The 23260-nt window shown below is 43.7% G+C and overlaps 1 protein-coding gene across 7 annotated transcripts in view; it reads left to right on the forward strand.

Moving 5' to 3' along the window:
- The window catches only part of FBXL18 (F-box and leucine rich repeat protein 18), a 385112-nt gene that overhangs the window by 116669 nt on the left and 245183 nt on the right, over window positions 1-23260 (forward strand). For 2 of the 7 annotated variants that reach the window (XM_077275628.1, XM_077275631.1), the window contains exon 2: window positions 11011-11083. The exons of the other annotated variants lie outside the window; for them this stretch is intronic. In XM_077275628.1, the coding sequence (XP_077131743.1) occupies window positions 11011-11083 (73 nt within the window). The remainder of the gene's footprint in view (window positions 1-11010; window positions 11084-23260) is intronic. 7 annotated transcript variants of the gene reach the window in all.

Genomic DNA, 23260 nt, shown 5'->3' on the forward strand with positions numbered 1-23260 from the left:
CTCGCTCAGGTGCTGAGGGTGGCTATCAGGAGGCACGTTCCGTTAAAATTTCACAGGGATTATTGCTTCACAAACCCACAAAACAGAAAACAAATAGCCTTTAGCTCAGGCAAAAGAAAGTTCAATTGACCAATACTTGAGGCTCCAGGACTGAGCCTTAACACACACTGGAGGCTTCCACCTCCCCACATACAGGCCTGTGTTAAGCAGTATGCTACATTATATGCTTTATATAGCTATAACCACACCCAGGAACTGATCACGATTAGTCGCATGGTCGTGACCTCACCGCAGGTCCTCAAACACACATATAGAGGTACAGTGATGGCCCTACCCAGGGGTGAGGTATATGGGTAGCCAGACCCTCCCATCTCTCACATCTACGCTGCCTCGGAGTAACCCTTGACTCTGCCCTGTCCTTTAAACCTCACATCCGAGCTCTCGCCACCTCCTGTCGCCTCCAGCTCAAAAATATTTCCTGAATCCGTCCTTTCCTCAACCTATACTCTACCAAAATGCTCGTGCATGCCCTAATCATCTCCCGCCTTGACTACTGCAACATACTCCTCTGTGGCCTACCTTCTAACACTCTCGCACGCCTCCAGTCCATCCTTAACTCTGCTGCCCGACTAATCTCTCTTCTCACTACACTCCTGCTTCCCCTCTTTGTAAATCCCTTCACTGGCTCCCAATTTCCCAGCGTATCCAGTTTAAATTACTAACACTGACCTACAAAGCCATCCATAACCTTTCTCCTCCGTATATTTCCACACTAATCGATCAATATCTTCCTTCACGTAATCTCTGGTCCTCCCAAGACCACCTCCTCTCCTCCACACTTATTCGCTCCTCACCCAATCGCCTCCAAGACTTCTCCCGAATATCACCCATCCTCTGGAATTCAGTGCCCCAGCACGTCCGGTTATCCACTACTTTTGGATCCTTCAAAAGAAATCTGAAAACCCACCTCTTCAAAGAAGCTTACAGCCTGTAAAGACCACACGGCCACCTCAACACCATTGGAGCTACTGCAACCCTCGACCTACTGTCTCCTTAATCCTGTAGAATGTAAGCCCGCAAGGGCAGGGTCCTCTTCCCTCTGTGCCAGTCTGTCATTAGTTTTGTTAACTGTAAGTGATATTTGAATTTTGATGTAACCCCTTCTTATGTACAGCACCATGGAATCAATGGTGCTATATAAATAAAAAAAATAATTAATAATAATCTACCTATAACCCAGACCCAAGTGTACTAAACTATCCCTTACTGCTTATGTGCATTAAAGGAAAACACTCCGGGTTACATCACAGAGACAAGCCATCTCTGTGACACATACCTCTGTCGACTATACGACCCTTAGCCACACTACAGGGTCCAATTTCTCCTGTTACCCTTAGTAAAATAAAACAAATTGGATCTGAAGTAATTTTTTTAAAAAAAAGTTACCGTATATACTCGAGTATAAGCCGAGATTTTCAGCCCTTTTTTTTTTAGGTTGAAAGTGCCTCTCGGCTTATACTCGTTATTGTCTGCGGGGAGGGGAGTGGCGGCTGTCACATACTCACCTGCTCCTGGCGTGGTCGCTGTGTGTCCGATGGTCTCCGGGCAGCGCTTCCTGTGTTCAGCGGTCACGTGGTACCGCTCATTAAAGTAATGAATATGGACGCATATTCATTACTTTAATGAGCGGTACGTGACTGCTGAACATGGGAAGAAGCTGCCTGAGACCATCTGACAGTGAGCAGCTGCCAGGTACCGCGCCGGGAGCAGGTGAGTATAACGGGGAGGGTGAGTGAGCATTGCGCTATATTCACCTGACTCCGTTCCACCGCTGGGAGCCCTCTGTCTTCCGCATCCTCTGCCTGAACAGTCAGAGAGCTGGAAGACAGAGCAGCACGCAGCGGTGGAACGGATCAGGTGAATATCGCAAGTACAGGGGGCCTGAGCGACGAGAAGTGAGTATGTGATTTTTTTTTTTTTTTTTAATCGCTGCATATGGGGCATAATCTATGGAGCATTTTATGGGGCATAATCTATGGAGCATTTTATGGGGCATAATTTATGGGGCATAATCTATGGAGCACTTATGGGGCATAATCTATGGAGCATCTTAGGGGGCCATTATTAACCTTTGTGCAGCATTATATGGGGCATATTTTTTATATGGAGCATTGTATGGGGCGTATTTTGTATGAAGCATTATATGGGGCTCCTGATTCAATATGGATATTCAAAAACCCTTAATCTACTGATATCTCTATTAATTTTACTTTTATTGGTATCTATTTTTATTTTTGAAATTTACCAGTAGCTGCTGCATTTCCCACCCTAGGCTTATACTCAAGTCATTAAGTTTTCCCAGTTTTTTTTGTGGCAAAATTACGGGTCTCGGCTTATACAACCCCTGGGCAAAAATTATGGAGTCACCGGCCTTGGAGGATGTTCATTCAGTTGTTTAATTTTGTAGAAAAAAAGCAGATCACAGACATAGCACAAAACTAAAGTCATTTCAAAAGGCAACTTTCTGGCTTTAAGAAACACTAAAAGAAATCAGGAACAAAAAATGTGATTCTATAATTTTTCCCCTATGCTTGGTTAAAAAAGTAACCATTACTGACTACCACATTTTTTTGTTCTTGATTTCTTTTACTGTTTTTTAAAGCCAGAAAGTTGCCATTTGAAATGACTTTAGTTTTGTGCGTGTCTGTGATGTGCTTTTTTTTCTACAAACTTAAATAACCGAGTGAACATTCTCCAAGGCCGGTGATTCCATAATTTTTGCCAGGGGTTGTACTCTGGTCGGTTTATACTACAGTATATACGGTACATATTAATAATTTTTTTAAACATTCCAAAAATTCCTGTGAAGCACCTGAAGGGTTAATAAACTTCTTAAATGTGGTTTTGAGCACCTTGAGGGGTGCAGTTTTTAGAATGGTGTCACTTTTGGGTATTTTCTGTCATATAGACCCCTCAAAGTAACTTCAAATGTGATGTGGTCCCTTAAAAAAATACAATAGTGTGATAAAAATGAGAAATCGCTGGTCAACTTTTAACCCTTATAACTCCCTGACAGAAAAATTTTGGTTCCAAAATTGTTCTGATGTAAAGTACACCAGTGGGAAATGTTACTTATTAAGTATTTTGTGTAACATATCTCTGTAATTTAAGGATATGATAATTCAAAGTTGGAAAATTGCGAAATTTACAACATTTTCGCCAAATTTCCGTTTTTTATTTATTTTTTTACAAATAAATGCAAGTAATATCAAAGAAATGTTACCACTGTCATGAAGTACAATATGTCACGAGAAAACAATGTGAGAATCACTGGGATCTGTTGAAGCGTTCCAGAGTTATAGCCTCATAAAGGGACAGTGGTCAGAATTGTAAAAATTATGAACAGAGTCCGAATAGGCGGCTTCACAAGAGCGCTAAACTGGTGATGGGAGTATTTTAGTGCAGGTAGCACTCTGCAGCTCCGGCCGGATACCTCAGAAGAGGATAAGACTGGATGAAGTAAAAATGGACCAGTGAAATGGAGCGCAAGTGACACAGTTAGCTGGTGTTAAAAAGTCTTTTTTTAATATTGACACAACGCGTTTCAATGGAATAGTTCCGTCTTAACTGCCACCTGAAGAACGAGCAACGAGTACACTTGCTTATCACTAGTAGTAGCACAAAAAGAAGTGACAGCGCGAAAAGCACCAGTACAAAGAGCAGCAGTGGACGCCCCAAAGAGGAGCGATCCACGAGCAGGGGACAGCAAGGTAGAGAGGACGAACTACCTAGATCCCGAGTGGTGCCCCCACCTCCAGAACCGATACCGTTGAAGCTTCACTGGGTGAGTGTAAATATTACTGCCTATTAAGCTGACCTATTTCTTCTATATTCCCCTCTTTCCTATGCTAGGAAAGACACACAAATCCAAACATAAGGAATGTGCCTTATGCACGCAGCCGCTTCCGGACTCCTATTTTAAAAAAAACTATGCCCAAATTGCATTAGTCAAACTTTACAGGAGGAAGAGGTGATGACGCCCACAGACGTCAGAGCCGTAAATAGGGAGGAGATTCAGGCTTTGGGACAATCCAGCTGTGCGAGAAGGCAAACTGGGGGTAAAACCCTTACTCCAGCTACCAGTTGAGATTCTGATGAGGGTCAGGCTCAATCCTCTGATTCCCCAATGTCATCTTCAAGTGCATCAGAGTATGAAGGTCGTTCATGCTTCCCTATTGACAGCACTGACAATTTAGTTAAATCTGTCTGGAATACGATGGGATGCCCTGACACGAAGGAATCCAAGTCCGCACAGGACATAATGTTTGCCGGACTGGCACAGTAAAAACGCAGAACCTTTCTGGTAATTTCTGCCATAAAGGAACTAGTCAAAGAGGAGTGGGATAGACAGAATCAGCGGGGGTTTTTGCCATCATACTCCAAGAGGCATTATCCATTTAGTGATGAAGAGCTGGCTACCTGGTCCAAAGTCCCCAAGGTGGATGCTGCTGTAGCATCAACATTGAAACAATCTGTCCCACCAGTGGAGGATGCGGTGGTTTTGCCTGATCCTCTCGACCGTAAAGCAGAAAACATGCTTAAAAGATCATGGGAGGCTACCACGGGGACATTCAGACCAGCCATTTCTAGTATATGTACGGCGAGATCGTTACTGGTCTGGGTAGATCAATTAGAACAGCAGATGAAGGGGAAAGTGGTGAGAGAGAAAATTCTACCTACAATTCCTTTAATTATAGAGGCTGCGGCATGTTTAGCAGATGCATCAGCGGATTCCCTACGCCTAGCAGATAGGTCAGCCGGCTTAGTGAATGCAGCCCGACTAGTGCTCTGGTTAAAGAGCTGGAAAGGGGACTCGCAGTCAAAATCAAAACTCTGCGCAATCCCGTGCCAGGTTGAGTTCCTGTTCGGGAATATAACTGGACGATCTACTCACCAAGGCGGGAGAGGGAAGGAAAAGGTTCCTTAACCAGTCTCTTCCTTCCTACAGGAGGGCGTTTAGAAGACGACCATTTAATAGGAGGAAGCCATATGAATCCCAGAAAGATCGCTGGGAGACAAAGCAGAAAGGTGCCTTGTTTGGTGGGCGCTTTTCAGCAAAATACAATAGTTAGTGGGTGGTAGACTAAAATATTTCTTCCAAAAATGGAAACGCATAACATCAAGTCAGTGGATCCTTGACCTAATAAACTTAGGGATGACACTGGAATTTGTACAAATTCCCCAGGATTCATTCATAGTAACATTTCTTAGAGGGTCGGAACAACAAAAACCTCTTGAATTGGAAGTTTTGACTCTCTTGTCCAAAAAAGTTCTGGTAGAATTTCCAGGGGATCAGGAAGGAAGGGGATTTTATTCCCATTTTGTTCCTGGTTCCTAAGCCCGATGGCTCGTTCTGAATCATTATAAATCTAAAGAAATTAAATACCTTCTGGTATAATCCTACCTTTAAAATGGAATCTATCACGTCAACTATCAAACTTTTGTTTCCCAGATGTGTGATGGCAGGTATAGACTTGAAAAATGCCTGATACCATCTTCCCATACATACCAAACACCAGCAGTACGTGAGGGTGGCAATCAACCTGGCAGGCTAAATCCATCATTTCCAATTTACAGCGATGCCCTTTGGTCTCTCGATGGCTCCTCGAGTGTTCACGAAAGTAATGCTAGAGGTGATGGCTTACCTACGTCAACAGGATACACTAATTGTACCCTACCTAGATGATTTTCTAGTGGTAGGAAGATCTGTCTCCTAATGTAAAGATCGCCTATCTAACACGATTTCATCCTTACAGGCCTTAGGATGGATCGTCTATTTCAAAAAATCCAGGTTGGTTTTGGAAACCCTCCAGTCTTTCCTAGGATTACATCTGGACTCCGTAAGTCCGAGGTGTCTTCTCCCAGAATCCAAAAAATTGACTATAATATCAAAAGTTAGGTCAGCAAGGAAGAACCCTCAGATGTCACTGAGGGAGGCCATGTCTCTCCTGGGTCCCTTACCTCATGTAATCCAGCAGTCCAGTGGGCCCAATACCATACTAGGACCTTACAGCATGAAATTCTATTGGCACATGAATATTTTCAGGGACGTTTAGAGTGAAATTACGCTTTCTCAGTGTATTAGATTCACTGGCCTGGTGGCTAGTTAGAAACCATCTTTCCAGAGGAGTACCGTGGATAATAGAGCCTTCCAAAATAATTATGACGCTAGTCCTACAGGATGAGGCGCTCATATGGGGGATAGCCTAGGACAGGATCGCTGGAACTCTGATGAGTTAGAATACTCTTCTAATTGGAAAGAATTAAAAGCAGTAAGTTATTCTTTGAATCATTTTCTTTCACAGATTCAAGGATCTCGCGTAAGAATCCTATCGGACTACCACAACAGTAGCATATTTAAATCAAGGTAGAACGCGATCAGAAAAGTTAATGTCTATAACAGAAAACATTTTTCAGTTGGCGGAAGTCCATTTACTATCTCTGGCGGCCCTCCATATCAAAGGAGCAGAAAATACAAAAGCCGACTTTCTCAGTCGAAGCATGCTACGCCAAGGGGAATGGACTCTCAACGGCCACATATTCGAAAAGATAGTGGACTTATGGGGTCTCCTACAAATAGATCTGTTTGCCACCAGGGAAAACAGACAGGTGCAAAGATTCACCTCCCTAAACACAATAGATCAACTGGACATGGTGGACTCTCTTCAGTTTCCCTGGCAGTTCGATCTAGTTTATGCTTTTCTACCGATGACGTTAATTCCTCTGGTGATCAGAAAAATCAGGAAATAAAAAGTAAGGATGATCCTCATCACACCCTTCTGGCCGAAGAGACCTTGGTTCTCCTGCCTTCAGGCCATGTCAGTATGTGACCCCTGGATCCTTCCATCAGATCCGAGGCTGCTCTCTCAAGGTCCATTCTTTCATCCTCAAGTGAAAAAACCTGCACTTGACGGCGTGGAACTTGAGAGGCAGCTATTAAGATCAAGAGGGTTCACTGATCTTGTCAACACACTTTTTCGCTAAAGTAGGAAAGAATCTACGACCATAAAATATAGCAGAGTGTGGACAAAGCTTCTAAAGTTCCATACGGAAGCTTTCTCTAAAGAGGTCCCAATTATAGCCATCTTAGAATTTCTACAAAAAGGTCTCGAGCTGGGTTTATCAGTTAGCACCTTTAACCCCTTTCTGCCATTGGACGTACTATTCCGTCCATGTGGGGTGGGCCCTAATTCCCAAGGACGGAATAGTACGTCCAGCACGATCGGCCGCGCTCCCGGGGGGAGCGCGGCCGGGTGTCAGCTGCCTATCGCAAACATGATCGCGGTGTGCCGGCGGTACAGGGAAGCATCGCGCAGGGAGGGGGCTCCCTGCTGGCTTCCCTGAGAACCCCGGAGCAAAGCGATGTGATCGCGTTGCTGCGAGGGTCTCTTACCTCCTATCCCTGCAGGCCCCGGATCCAAAATGGCCGCGGGGCTGCATCCGGGTCCTGCAGGGATTACTTCCGGGTGCAGACCAGGCTCTGGTAAGCCTGCAGCACTGGAACTCAGATCGGTGATCTGACAGAGTGCTGTGCAAACTGTCAGATCAGCGATCTGTGATGCCCCCCTCTGGGACAAAGTAAAAAAAAAAAAAAAATCCTAAATAAAGAAAAAAAAAATATTCCCATAAATACATTTCTATATCTAAATAAAAAAAAAAATCAAACAATAAAAGTACACATATTTAGTATCGCCACGTCCGTAACGACCCCACCTATTAAACTATATCACTAGTTAACCCCTTTAGTGAACACCGGAAAAAAAAAGGCAAAAGACAACGCTTTATTCTCATACTGCCAAACAAAAAGTGGAATAACACGCGATCAAAAAGATGGATATGAATAGCCATGCTACCGCTGCAAACGTCATCTTGTCCCGCAAAAAAGCGATGCCAAAATTATTTTTTCTATAAAATAGTTTTTGTCATATAAAAGCGCCAAAACATAAAAAAAATGATATAAATGAGGTATCGCTGTAATCGTACTGACCCGAAGAATAAAACTGCTTTATCAATTTTACCAAACGCGGAACGGTATAAACGCCTCCCCCAAAAGAAATTCATGAATAGCTGGTTTTTGGTCATTCTGCCTCACAAAAATCGGAATAAAAAGCGATCAAAAAATCTCCCGTTCCCGAATATGTTACCAATAAAAACGTCAACTCGTCCCGCAAAAAACAAGACCTCACATGACTCTGTGGACTCAAATATGGAAAAATTATAGCTCTCAAAATGTGGTAACACAAAAAATATTTTTTGCAATAAAAAGCGTCTTTCAGTGTGTGACGGCTGCCAATCATAAAAATCCGCTAATATAAAAGTAAATCAAACCCCCCTTCATCACCCGCTTAGTTAGGGAAAAATTTAAAAAATGTATTTATTTCCATTTTCCCGTTAGGGCTAGGGTTAGGGAAAGGGTTGGGGCTAGGGTTAAGGCTACAGTTGGGGTTGGGGCTAAAGTTAGGGTTAGGGATTGGATTACATTTACGGTTGGGAATAGGGTTGGGATTAGGGTTAGGGGTGTGTCTGGGTTAGAGGTGTGGTTAGGGTTACCATTGGGATTAGGGTTAGGGGTGTGTTTTGGATTGGGGTTTCAGTTATAATTGGTGGGTTTCCACTGTTTAGGCACATCAGGGGCTCTCCAAACGCGACATGGCGTCCGATCTGAATTTCAGCTAATTCTGCGTTGAAAAAGTAAAACAGTGCTCCTTCCCTTCCGAGCTCTCCCGTGCGCCCAAACGGGTTTACCCCAACATATGGGGTATCAGCGTACTCGGAACACATTGGAGAACAACTTTTGGGGTCCAATTTCTCCTGTTACCCTTGGTAAAATACAAAACTGGGGGCTAAAAAATAATTTTTGTGGATAAAAAATATTTTTTATTTGCACGGCTCTGCGTTATAAACTGTAGTGAAACATTTGGGGGTTCAAAGCTCTCACAACACATCTAGATAAGTTCCTTAGGGGGTCTACTTTCCAAAATGGTGTCACTTGTGGGGGGTTTCTACTGTTAAGGTACATTAGGGCCTCTGCAAACGCAATGTGATGCCTGAAGACCATTCCATCTAAGTCTGCATTCCAAATGGCGCTCCTTCCCTTCCGAGCCCTCCCATGCGCCCAAACGGTGGTTCCCCCCCCACATATGGGGTATCAGCGTACTCAAGACAAATTGGACAACAACTTTTGGGGTCCAATTTCTCCTGTTACCCTTGGGAAAATACAAAACTGGGGGCTAAAAATTTTTTGGGGAAAATAAATATTTTTTATTTTCACGGCTCTGCGTTATAAACTGTAGTGAAACACTTGAGGGTTCAAAATTCTCACAACACATCTAGATGAGTTCCGTAGGGGGTCTACTTTCCAAAATGGTGTCACTTGTGTTTTTTTTTTTTACTGTTTAGGTACATTAGGGGCTCTGCAAACGCAATGTGACGCCTGCAGACCATTCCATCTAAGTCTGCATTCTAAATGGCGCTGTCAATTTTGCAGTGAAAAGTCAAATGGCGCTCCTTCCCTTCCGAGCTCTCCCATGCCCCCAAACAGTGGTTTACCCCCACATATGGGGTATCAGCGTATTCAGGACAAATTGTACAACAACTTTTGAGGTCCAATTTCTTCTCTTACCCTTGAGAAAATAAAAAATTGGGGGCGAAAAGATAATTTGTGAAAAAAATGATTTTTTTTATTTTTACGGTTCTGCATTATAAACTTCTGTGAAGCACTTGGTGGGTCAAAGTGCTCACCACAGATCTAGATAAGTTCCTTAGGTGGTCTACTTTCCAAAATGGTGTCCCTTGTGGGGGATTTTAATGTTTAGGCACATCAGGGGCTCTCCAAATGCGACATGGTGTCCCATCTCAATTCCAGTCAATTTTGCATTGAAAAGTCAAATGGCGCATTCAGGACAAATTGTACAACATCTTTTGGGGTCCATTTTCTCCTGTTACCCTTGGTAAAATAAAACAAATTGGAGCTGAAGTAAATTTTGTGTGAAAAAAAGTTAAATGCTCATTTTTATTTAAACATTCCAAAAATTCCTGTGAAACACCTGAAGGGTTAATAAACTTCTTCAATGTGGTTTTGAGCAACTTGAGGTGTGCAGTTTTTAGAATGGTGTCACACTTGGGTATTTTCTATCATATAGACCCTTCAAAATGACTTCAAATGAGATGTGGTCCCTAAAAAAAAAATAGTTTTGTAAAAATGAGAAATTGCTGGTCAACTTTTAACCCTTATAACTCCCTAACAAAAAAAATTTTGGTTCCAAAATTGTGCTGATGTAAAGTAGACATGTGGGAAATGTTACTTATTAAGTATTTTGTGTGACATATCACTGTGATTGAATTGCATAAAAATTCAAAGTTGGAAAATTGCGAAATTTTCAAAATTTTCGCCAAATTTCCGTTTTTTCCACAAATAAACGCAGGTAATATCAAATAAATTTTACCACTATCATGAAGTACAATATTTCACGAGAAAACAGTGTCAGAATCACCGGGATCCGTTGAAGCTTTCCAGAGTTATAACCTCATAAAGGGACAGTGGTCAGAATTTTAAAAATTGGCCTGGTCATTAACGTGCAAAACACCCTTGGGGGTGAAGGGGTTAAAGGTCCAGATTTCGTCCTTGGGGGCTCTTTATGGGTGTAATATAGCAGGAGTTATCTTTTGGTAGAGCTGTCCTTAGCACGGTAATCTCACCCAGGTGACTGTAAGTCTCATGTGGGTGCTGTTGTGGCGAATGGTATAAAGCCGGATTACTTACCGGTAATGCTCTTTTAGCTAGTCCACGACAGCACCCTCTCACTACCCTCCCTAGTCATATATATTTTGTATAGATCACTCGGTAATGGTGTGATGTATAATGTATTAACTTAAGTTATTAGTTTTGTATGATAAGAAGTGAACTAACTTTGCGGTTCCTCTCGTGGACCGCCTCCTTTTATTCTGTAGGTTTCCTGTTCCTCTGGGCGGATCCCCTTTCTCATGTGGATGCTGTCGTGTACTCTCTAAAAGAGCATTACCGGTAAGTGTAATCCGGCTTTTCTTACTGATAATACATAGCTGTAGTACTGTAGTTGGGTGATCCTTCGTGTACTATGTCTATGGTGTTTTAGAGCGTCATGCCAGCCTTGTTCTCCATAAGGGAAAAAGAAGAAAGGATACATCAGGGCATCTAAATTGCTATTCACAATGCTGATTCTTTGTGTTTTTGGAGCCAGATGATTTTGTGGATCAGGTTTTAAATTAATTAAGATGTCTCTATGGAAGGGAGGCTCACCATCATCATTCTGAAATACCACTGACAATTCACTCACAGTTGGTTTATTGTATCATCTGGGAACTTGAGTCCTATCTTGTTTAACCCCTTAGTGACAGAGCCAATTTGGTACTTAATGACCGAGCCAATTTTTACAATTCTGACCACTGTCACTTTATGAGGTTATAACTCTGGAACGCTTTATCGGATCCTGCTGATTCTGAGATTGTTTTTTCGTGACATATTGTACTTCAAGTTAGTGGTAACATTTATTCGATATTACTTGCGATTATTTATGAAAAAAACGGAAATATGGCAAAAAATTTTAAAATTTTGCAATTTTCAAACTTTGTATTTTCATGCCCTTAAATCAGAGAGATATGTCACGAAAAATAGTTAATAAATAACATTTCCCACATGTCCACTTTACATCAGCACAATTTTGGAAACAATTTTTTTTTTTTGTTAGGGAGTTATAAGGGTTAAAAGTTGACCAGCAATTTCTCATTTTTACAACACCATGTTTTTTTTTAGGGACCACATTACCTTTGAAGTCATTTTGAGGGGTCTATATGATAGAAAATAACCAAGTGTGACACCATTCTAAAAACTGCACCCCTCAAGCTGCTCAAAACCACATTCAAGTACTTTACTAACCCTTTACGTACTTCACAGGAACTGAAACAATGTGGAAGAAAAAAAATGAACATTTAACTTTTTTTTGCAAACATTTTACTTCAGAACCATTTTTTTTTATTTTCACAAGTGTAAAAACAGAAATTTAACCACAAATTTTGTTGTGCAATTTCTCCTGAGTACGCCGATACCCCATATGTGGAGGTAAACCACTGTTTGGGCGTACCGCAGAGCTTGGAAGTGAAGGAGCACCGTTTGACTGTTTCAATGCAGAATTGGCTGGAATTGAGATCGGACGCCATGTCGCGTTTGGAGAGCCCCTAATGTGCCTTAACAGTGGAAACCCCCCACAAGTGACACCATTTTGGAAACTAGACCCCTTAAGGAACTTATCTAGATGTGTGGTGAGCACTTTGAACCCCCAAGTGCTTCACAGAAGTTTATAACGTAGAGCTGTGAAAATAACAAAATCGCATTTGTTTTCACAAAAATGATTTTTTCGCCCACAAATTCTTATTTTCACAAGGGTAACAGGAGAAATTAGACCACAAAAGTTGTTGTGCAATTTCTCCTGAGTACGTCGATACCCCATATGTGGGGGTAAACCACTGTTTGGGTGCACCGCAGAGCTTGGAAGTGAAGGAGCACCGTTTGACTTTTTCAATGTAGAATTGGCTGGAATTGAGATCGGACGCCATGTCACGTTTAGAGAGCCCCTGATGTGCCTAAACAGTGGAAACCCCCCACAAATGACACCATTTTGGAAACTAGACCCCTTAAGGAACTTATCTAGATGTGTGGTGAGCACTTTAAACCCCCAGGTGCTTCACAGAAGTTTATAACGTAGAGCCGTGAAAATAAAAAAATCGCATTTTTTCTACAAAAATGATCTTTTTGCCTCCAAATTTTTATTTTACCAAGGGTAACAGGAGAAAATGGACCCCAGAAGATGTTGTAAAATTTGTCCTGAGTACGCCAACACCCCATATGTGGGGGTAAACCACTGTTTGGGCGCATGGCTGAGCTCGGAAGCAAAGGAGCGCCATTTGACTTTTCAATGCAAAATTGACTGGAATTGAGATCAGACGCCATGTCGCGTTTGGAGAGCCCCTGATGTGCCTAAACACTAGAAACCCCCCAAAAGTGACCCCATTTTGGAAACTAGACCCCCCATGGAACTTTTCTAGATGTGTAGTGAGAACTTTGAATGCCCAAGTGCATCACAGAAGTTTATAATGCAGAGTCGTGAAAATAAAAATATTTTTTTTCTTTAACAAAAAAGATTTTTTAGCCCCCAAGTTTTTATTTTCACAAGGGTAACAAGAGAAATTGGACCCCAAACGTTGTTGTCCAATTTGTCCTGAGTATGCTGGTACCCAATATGTGGGGGTAAACCACTGTTTGGGCGCACGGCAGAGCTTGGAAGGGAAGGAGCGCCATTTTGGAATGCAGGCTTTGATAGAATGGTCTGCAGGCGTTATGTTGCGTTTGCAGACCCCTAATGTACCTAAACAGTAGAAACCCCCAACAAGTGACCCCATTTGGGAAAATAGACCCCCCAAGGAACTTATCTAGATATGTGGTGAGAATTTTGAATGCCCAAGTGCTTCACAGACGTTTATAATGTAGAGTAGTGAAAATAGAAAATATTTTTTTTTCCACAAAAAAGATATTTTAGCCCCCAAGTTTTTATTTTCACAAGGGTAACAGGAGAAATTGGACCCCAAAAGTTGTTGTCCAATTTATCCCGAGTACGCTGATGCCCCATATGTGGGGGTAAACCACTGTTTGGGCGCATGGCAGAGCTCAGAAGGGAGGGAGCACCATTTGACTTTTTTATTGCAAAATTGTCTGTCGTGTTTGGAGACCCCCTGATGTACCTAAACAGTGGAAACCCCCCAATTCTAACTCCAACCCTAACTCCAACACACCCCTAACCCTAATCTCAACCCGATCCATAATCCTAATCACAACCCTAACGATAATCACAACCCTAACCCCAAAACAGCCCTAATCTCAACTCTAACCATAACCCTAATCAAAACCCTAAATCCAACACACCCCTAACCCTAATCTCAACCCTAACCTCAAACCTAACCCTAATCCCAATACACCCCTAACCCTAATCCCAACCCTAACCTTAACCCTAATCCCAACCCTAATCCCAAACGTAACCCTAATCCCAACCGTAACCCTAATCCCAACCCTAATCCAAACCCTAACCCTAATCCCAACTCTATCCCTAACTTTAGCCCCAACCCTAACCCTAATTTTAGCCCCAACCCTAGCCCTAACCCTAACTTTAGCCCCAATCCTAACCCTAAGGCTACTTTCACACTAGCGTCGTACTCGGCCCATCGCAGTGTGTCGGGCCGACGTACCGACGCTAGCGTTGTAAGCGCCGCACAACGGGTGCAGAGGATGCTGTTTTTTCAACGCATCTGCTGCCCCATTGTGAGGTGCGGGGAGGTGGGGGCGGAGTTCCGGCCGCGCATGCGCGGTCGGAAATGGCGGACACGTCGCACAAAAAAAGTTACATGTAGCGTTTTTTTGTGCCGCCGGTCCGCCAAAGCACGACGCATCCGTCGCACGACGGATGCAACGTGTGGCAATCCGTCGCAATGTGTCGCTAATGCAAGTCAATGGAGAAAAAAACGCATCCTGCAAGCACTTTTGCAGGATGCGTTTTTCTCCAACGACGCATTGCGACGGAAGCCAAAAAACGCTAGTGTGAAAGTAGCCTAGCCCTAACCCTAGCCCTAACCCTAATTTTAGCCCCAACTCTTCTCTCCTGCCGGCCGGCAGCAGATGGCGGGCGCACTGCGCATGCGCCCGCCATTTTCTTTGCAGAGGAAGAAGCCGGCCGGCAAGAGGAGACGCAGTAGGACCCGGGGACACCAGGTGAGTATGATAGGGTCCCCGAATCCCCCTATTTCTCTGTCCTCTGATGTGCGATCACATCAGAGGACAGAGAATTACAGATCGCTTTTTTTTTTTTTTGCGGTCGCCGGTAAACAGTTAATTACCGGCGATCGCAAAACAGGGGTCGGTAAAAACCGACCCCGATCATGTTCTTTGGGGTCTCGGCTACCCCCGGCAGCCGAGACCCCAAAGATCTTCCGGGCGGCGGGCGCACTGCGCATGCGCCCGCCATTTTTTCCCGGAAAAAAGATGGCGGCGCCCATCGGGAGACACGAGGAGCACCGGGGGAGATAGGTGAGTATTGGGGGCCATCGGGGACACTATTTCTCTGTCCTCCGATGTGCGATCACATCGGAGGACAGAGAAATTAAATGGCAAATCGCGTTTTTTTTTTTTTTTTGTTTCGACCGCCGGTAAACGGTTAATTACCGGCGATCGCAACTCGGCGGTCGGTAAAAAACCCCCAAATCATGTTCTCTGGGGTCTCGGCTACCCTACCGAGACCCCAGAGAAAATCCGACTCTGGGGGGCGCTATTCACTTTTTCCACATCGCCGTGGTTTAAGTACCCTTAGCGGCCACCGTTAAAAGGCGTATCGGTGGTCGTTAAGGGGTTAATAGCCATTGTGACGTTTGGCATGACAGTTCCATTTTGTAGAGCTTTGATCATCTATTGTTCTTCAACATCACGTAGCATTCGATAGGCAGCAGTGAAAGGATTTTTTGTTTGCATTAGCTTAGCAATAATGGTCATTAAAGTAGGAGGGCATTTTTCATTTTCTTTACATTGCAATCGTTCATTAGTGTAGTTGCTGTTTACGTAGTGCTTGAGCCTTTTTTTTTTCGTGTTCATTTTTGTATTTTTTTATGAGGAGCCATGATGGCACTGCTGCTGGAGTCCAGGAACAGTGATATGCAATGAAATGTACAGGCGAGTATGTGGGCCTGTTTGAGGAAGTGAGGAAACTTTCTGGTGTGTAAAAACCTGCACTTCAGTAAGTGGAACTGTTTGTTAGATTCCTTCAGCAATGAATGCTAGCTGGACATTTGCAGGTACATATCTCAGTTATTGGTGTTACTGGGAATAGCGGTGATGTATATCTGTCACTTGCACAGGCGCAGTTCGTGGCCATAAGGCTGTTACTGTTGCTGCACAAGTAAAATACAGACGTCACCGCTATTCCCCATGCATGCGCTGTAACAGCCGCGTCGTTACCGCTCATGTGCGGGTGGAGCGCTCAGTTGTCTGTTACTGCGCATGCGCGGGAAGAGCTGTGACATGAATGCCACTTGCGCAGTTTGTGGCCTTGCAGCCACAAACTGCGCTTGCGCAAGTAACACTGCCTCGGTGCCTTATGGGATTCGGGGACAGCAGCCGGAAGTCCCAACTGGCGATTATATATGTAGATATGAATGACAATAATTTACATTTATACTCTGTCGACTATACATGTTAATTATATAGATGTCACCCTTATGACAAAACTATGGTAAAACTAATGATATTTCATTTGTACCTGATAAAAAAAACCTACAGACAGTAATTCCATTTTGGATGCTAGATCATGTCATCCCCCACATGTCATACGCAATATCCCTGTTAGGGAATTAACTAGGATTAAGAGGAATTGCTCATCTAATGATACTTTTAAATTGCTCTGTAAAAAAAGAAAAAAAAAATCAATAGCCTATCAATAGCCCTTTCATGCCGGGCCTATTTTTGCCTTCGTGATCGTGCCAATTTTTACAATTCTGACCACTGTCACTTTATACTTCAAAGGAGTATGAGTTTCAATGAGTTTGTTTTCTCATGACATATTGTACTATTTTGGTAAAACTTCTTCGACATGACTTGCAGAAATTTGGCTAAAATCATAAATTTCGCAATTTTCAAACTTTTAATTTTTATGCCTTTTACCACCAAGGGTGGTTTGCACGTTAAGGACCGGGCCAATTTTAACAATTCTGACAACTGTCCCTTTGAGGTTATAACTCTGGAACACTTCAACGGATCCCAGTGACTCTGACATTGTTTTCTCGTGACATATTGTACTTCATGGTAGTGGTAAAATTTCTTTGAAAATACTTGCATTTATTTGTGAAAAAAACGGAAATTTGTGGAAAATTTCGCAATTTTCCATCTTTAAATTTTCATGCCCTTAAATCACAGGGATGTGTTACACAAAATGCTTACTAAGTAACATTTCCCACATGTCTACTTTACATCAGCACAATTTTGGAACAAAACTTTTTTTGTTATGGAGTTATAAGGGTTAAAAATTGACCAGCGATTTCTCATTTTTACAACACTATTTTTTTTTTTAGGAACCACCTCACATTTGAAGTCACTTTGAAGGGTCTATATAATAGAAAATACCCAAAAGTGATATCATTCTTAAAACTGCACCCCTCAAGGTGTGCAAAACCACATTGAAGAAGTTTATTAACCCGTCAGGTGCTTCACAGGTATGAATGGAATGTGGAATGAAAAAATAAACATTTACTGTTCTTAAAAATTTTCCTTTAGGCCTAATTTCTCCTGAGTATGCCGATACCCAGTATGTGGTGGAAATCTACGGGCTGGGAGCACGACAGGGCATGAAAGGGAAGGAGCGCCATATTACGGTGCAGGTTTTGTGGAGTTGTTTGAGAGGGCCATGTCACATTGGAAGAGCCCCTGAGGTGCCAAAACAGCAGAAACCCCCTTAAGTGACCCCATTTTACAAACTACTCCTCTCAATGAGTACATCTAGGGGTGCAGTGATCATATTGACACCACAAGTGTGTCACAGAATTTGATACTATTGGGCAGTGAAGAAAAATTTTTATTTTTAACCACAAAAAAAAAATTGTTTTAGCCCAAGATTTTACATTTTCACTCTGGGAAATGGATAAAAATGGTGCCAAAATGTGTTACACAATTTTTTCTGAACTTAGCAATGCCCCTTATGTGGCTGTACAGTACTCCTTAGCCACACAACAAGACTCTGGAGGGATGGAATGGTATTTGACTGCTGGAGAACAAATTATTATAGAATAGTTTCCAGACTCTATGTAAAGAGCCCCTGCCTGGTGCAGGCGCAGTGAGCGCTGCCTGTCTTTCCTCATATGTATGCAGCCCAGCTGACTGCGCCTGCGCGGCCGCCCCCTGCCTGTGAATCCCAGCCCCGCAATGTGAATAAATTATAAGTCACTGCGGGGCTGGGAATCACAAGCAGGGCGGCCGGGCAGGCACAGTCAGCTGGACTGCATATGAAGAAAGACGTGCAGCGCTCACTGCGCCTGCACCAGGCAGGGGAAAAGAGCGCAGGTGCCGGCTACTTTTGAAAACAGCGGTGAGGAGGAGGCGGCGCCCTGCGCCAAGAAGATGTGAGTGACAGCTGTGTGCTGTCTGAAGCAGGGGGGAAACGCCGGCCTACTTGACTGAACACCAGGTATTTCGGACAAATTATAAAACTGATTATTTCTCTAGTTACAGCACCCAGAACGAAAAGAGCCACCTTGTCAGAATACAGCATTACTGCTGCACAAGGTGGCTCTTTTAGTTTGAAACGACTGGGGGGGGGGGGGGGGGTGACAGGTTCCCTTTAACGACAGGTAATTGGGGGCAAAAAACAATAGTATTTTCTTACAAACAAAATTTTTATTTAACTGCGCCTGCTTGGGGTAGAGTGATGGAAATGGGGGGTGTGAAGCTGTGAGGCCTGGCTAAGTGTGGACGATGCAGGGGTGGCAGGAGTAGGGGCAATTAAACTAGTGGGGTCTGGTAGTTCGGGGATGGGGCTTGACACATGAGAGGCCTGAGACGCACTGGAAGGGTGAGACAAACCTGACATTTAAGACATACTGGTAGGTGAGGGGGGGGGGGAATACTGATAGTACGCATTTTTATATATTTTTTTCCCTTTCTGGGAAGCCTCAGTGGGCTCATTTGTTGTGGCATGGTCGTGGTGGGTGACCTGTCGGGGTCCGGCTGCACTGTGCTCGTAGAGCGTGCAGCCATGCCAGAGTCCATAGTCCTCGTAGAGCTTGCAGCCATGCCAGAGTCCATAGTGCACGTAGAGCGTGCAGCCATGCCAGAGTCAATAGTGCTCGTACAGCGGAAGGTCATGCCAGGGGTCCATTGTGTTAGGAGAGCGGAAGGCCAAGCCTGGGTCCTGCTGCCTCGTGGTGGTAGAGCGGAAGGCCATGCCTGGGTCATGCTGCATTGTGGTGGTGGTGGAGCGGAAGGCCATGCCAGGGTCCTGCTGCTGCATGGTGGCGGCAGTAGAGGAAGTCCAAGCAGGAGCAGCTGTTGTCATGGTGGTGGCAGTGGGCTGTCCAACAGCACTCGGCATGGTGGTGGTACTGTAGTGGTGTCCGGCAGTGCAAGGAATGGAGGTGGCCGTGCAGTGGTATGCAGCAGAGGTTGGCATAGAGGTAAAGCGTGACAGTGTAACACAGGTGGATATGCTGCCACTGCTGAAAATACAGACTCTGCTGCATAGCCTGCACGTAAGCAGCATTGCAGGCCTGCATGACACTCAGCTGGAGATCAGGAGTAAGGTGTTCCGACATGCCCTGTTCAATTTGGTTAAAAAAAAATGATGTGCTGGCCTCTGGAGGTCGGCTTTTATTTTGGTCAAGGCTTTTGGTGACCTCCTGGATACGTATATTCATATGGCTAATGGCTGTATCCAGTCGGTCACCCAAAGCCTTGAGTCCATCGTGAAAAAACAATCTCAAGTACAAAAATTCGGGCATGAGTGACCTGTCCGATGCCCTCTGCCGCTGCCTGGAGGAGCCCCCAAAAAAGGGGCAGATGACTGGGAAAGGGGAACACCTGATGGACTAGCTTCCTGGTCTCCAGTTAGTGTGGCAGGCCCACTTGCTGCAGTGCTGCTGGATGGCTGGGACGGGTCCTTGGCTGTCTGATGAAGGACCGCTCCAGAACCTGGGTCAACAGTGCTGCTCCATGTGCTGTGAACAAAGGAAAAAAAATTAATACCAAAAACTAAATAAACGCCTACTCCTGTTGAATTGAAACATACAGATTATGGCAATACAACACAACCTAATGCACAGGAAAAATACTTACGTTCTCTGGGCAAGGACCGGTCTTAAAAATGCCAGAATGCGATGGTATTTATACTTTCGGATCCTTGCTCCAGAACCACTGGGAACACGGCTCTCTTGACGCAGGTCCTTGTTGAAGCGGTCCTTCATCGAACGCCAACGTGTTTTGACTTTGAGCACTGTTGAAAAAACAAAACATAATGGTTAGACAATGTACTTTTGGCCGTGCTCACACAACTGTGTGTGATGAGAGAAACTCCTGAGAGTTTGTGTCATCACACACAGTTGTGTGAGCACGGCCAAGGTCTCTGCTGCTTCTCACTGAATTGCAATACTTAAAAAATGCAGTTCGGACCCGAGTCGGGGCGTTGTCCCAGCCATCCCACATCGCTTTGGCTACCTCATTCCATAGGCGCCGGATCGTCACATTGTCCGAGTGCTGTGGAACCCGGGTGTCCCACAAAGGGACTCGCTCATGGACCAGGGAGATGAGGATATCGTTGTCAATTAGGTCCTCATCCCATTCTGGAACCTAAAACATAAATGAAGACATTAAATGTTGTATACATTAACATAAGGAAAATAAAGAAAACAGAGGCTGAGAAATGGCATGAATAAGGAAGGAAAGTCAAGATAAAAATGGAGTCCAGAAAAAAAATGTAAAGAAAGAGGAAAGTAAAGAAAGGAAGATTCAACAATACTAAAGTGAGGATACAGTTAACAGTCAGCCTTGTATACTTACACGCTGCCGCCTTGCCACCCGACCGTAACCCCGCTGCTCCTGCTCACCCTCTGCCGCAGTGGAAGAAGTGCTCTAAAAAAAAAAAGGAAAAGATATTGTCATATGTGTAGATGTGACAGTGAATACTTACCAATCTGAGGAGGTGAGTACTCACTTCACTGACATGTTCGGCTTGAGAAGGCCCACAACGTTGCTCCTCATCAGAAGAAGAAGACTTTCTGATGCATGCAGAAAGAAATGGCAGAAATTAGGACATGTAGAGACAGAAAATAGAAAATAAAGGCTTTGGCTTTGATATACTCACATTGTTCAGTGTCTTGTTTCCTCCAAGGTTCTGGCATGCGTCTGCTCTGCTTCTCTGCTGACTAGTGACCTGCAACTGTCCACTCCCTCCCTTTATTACCTTGTATGTGGGGGGTGGCTAATCCGTGTCTAGACATGTTGTTCTCTGGTGCAACGCATGTGTTCACAAACGCAAGCAAGCGCATGTGCTTGCGGCCGCATGCGTTCACATAGACAGCAATGCGTTTTTTTGCCGCATTTCTCCCGCTAACAACCGCATACATTTCTAGGCGGCAAATTGACGCCTCTAAAATTACTACATGTAGTGTTTACCGCTCCAAACCGCAGACGACGAAACGACGCATGCGTCGTCAAACGCGGCAAAACGCAATCAAACACAGACACATGCGTCCCTAATGTTATATATAGAAATACACAACGCATGTGGATTATTGCAGAAGAAAAGCTGCGGACACAACCGCAAATGTGAAACCGGCCTAAGCGCTGAGCACAGTGCGTGGGATAAATGTGCGCCGAGCCTTACTGCGATCTTTGGGAGGCAGAATGCAAAAATCAACTGCATGTGAAGAATTGGTTTTATTTATTTTTTACGCCGTTAGTCATGTGCTATAAGTGATTAGGTGACTTTATTCTTTGGGTCGGTGCGATTACATCGATACCAGATGTATATCGGGTTTTTATGTTTGGCAGCTGTTAAACACTAAAAGACGGTTTTTATTGCAAAGCACGTTTTTGCATCACAATTTTGAGAGCTATAATTTTTCCATATTTCGACCCACAGTCATGTGACGTCTTGTTTTTATTGGTACCATTATTTTTGGGCACATGACATTTTTTGTTCGCTTTCTATTCTGATTTTTGGGAGGCAGAATGATCAAACACCTGGAATTCAGGAATGTATTTTTTTTTATGACGCTCCGTCTGTAGTAAAATGAATAATGCAGCTTTATTGTTCTGGTCAGGATGATTACAGTGATACATACTATATATATATATATATATAGGTCTATATATATTAGGTCTGGGCACCCCTATTAATCTTAAGCTTAATGTTTAATAAAAATTGTTTTTTTTGCAATAGCTATTTCAGTTTCATATATCTAATAACTGTTGGACACAGTAGTGTCTCTGCCTTGAAATGAGGTTTGTTGTACTAACAGAAAATGTGCAATCTGCATTCAAACAAAATTTGACAGGTGCATAAGTATGGGCACCCTTATCATTTTCTTGTTTTAAATACTCCTACCTACTTTTTACTGACTTTACTGACTTACTAAAGCACTTTTTTTGGTTTTGTAACCTCATTGAGCTTTGAACTTCATAGCCAGGTGTATGCAATCATGAGAAAAGCTACTTAAAGTGGCCACTTGCAAGTTGTTCTCCTGTTTGAATCTCCTCTGAAGAGTGGCATCATGGGCTCCTCAAAACAACTGTCAAATGATCTGAAAACAAAGATTATTCAACATAATTGTTCAGGGCAAGGATACAAAAGCTGTCTAAGAGATTTAACCTGTCAATTTCCACTGTGAGGAACATAGTAAGGAAATGGAAGAACACAGGTACAGTTCTTGTTAAGGCCAGAAGTGGCAGGCCAAGAAAAACATCAGAAAGGCAGGGAAGAAGAATGGTGAGATCAGTCAAGGACAATCCTCAGACCACCTCCAGAGAGCTGCAGCATCAACTTGCTGCAGATGGTGTCACTGTGCATCGGTCAACTATACAACGCACTTTGCACAAGGAGAAGCTGTATGGGAGAGTGATGCGAAAGAAACCGTTTCTGCAAGCACGCCACAAACAGTCGGCTGACTATGCAAAAGCACATTTGGAGAAGCCAATTTCTTTTTGGAAGAAGGTCCTGTGGACTGATGAAACCAAGATTGAGTTGTTTGGTCATACAAAAAGGCGTTATGCATGGCGGCAAAAAAACACAGCATTCCAAGAAAAACACTTGCTACCCACAGTAAAATTTGGTGGAGGTTCCATCATGCTTTGGGGCTGTGTGGCCAATGCAGGCAGCAGGAATCTTGTTAAAGTTGAGGGACACATAGATTCCTCTCAGTATCAGCAGATTCTTGACAATAATGTTCATGAATCAGTGACAAAGTTGAAGTTACGCAGGGGATGGATCTTTCAGCAAGACAATGATCCAAAACACCGCTCCAAATCTACTCAGACATTCATGCAGTGGAACAATTACACTGTTCTGGAATGGCCATCCCAGTCCCCAGACTTGAATATCATTGAACATCTGTGGGATCATTTGAAGAGGGCTGTCCATGCTCGGCG

Source organism: Ranitomeya variabilis, chromosome 7 (assembly GCF_051348905.1).
Source record: "Ranitomeya variabilis isolate aRanVar5 chromosome 7, aRanVar5.hap1, whole genome shotgun sequence".
NCBI classification, from domain to species: Eukaryota; Metazoa; Chordata; class Amphibia; order Anura; family Dendrobatidae; genus Ranitomeya; species Ranitomeya variabilis.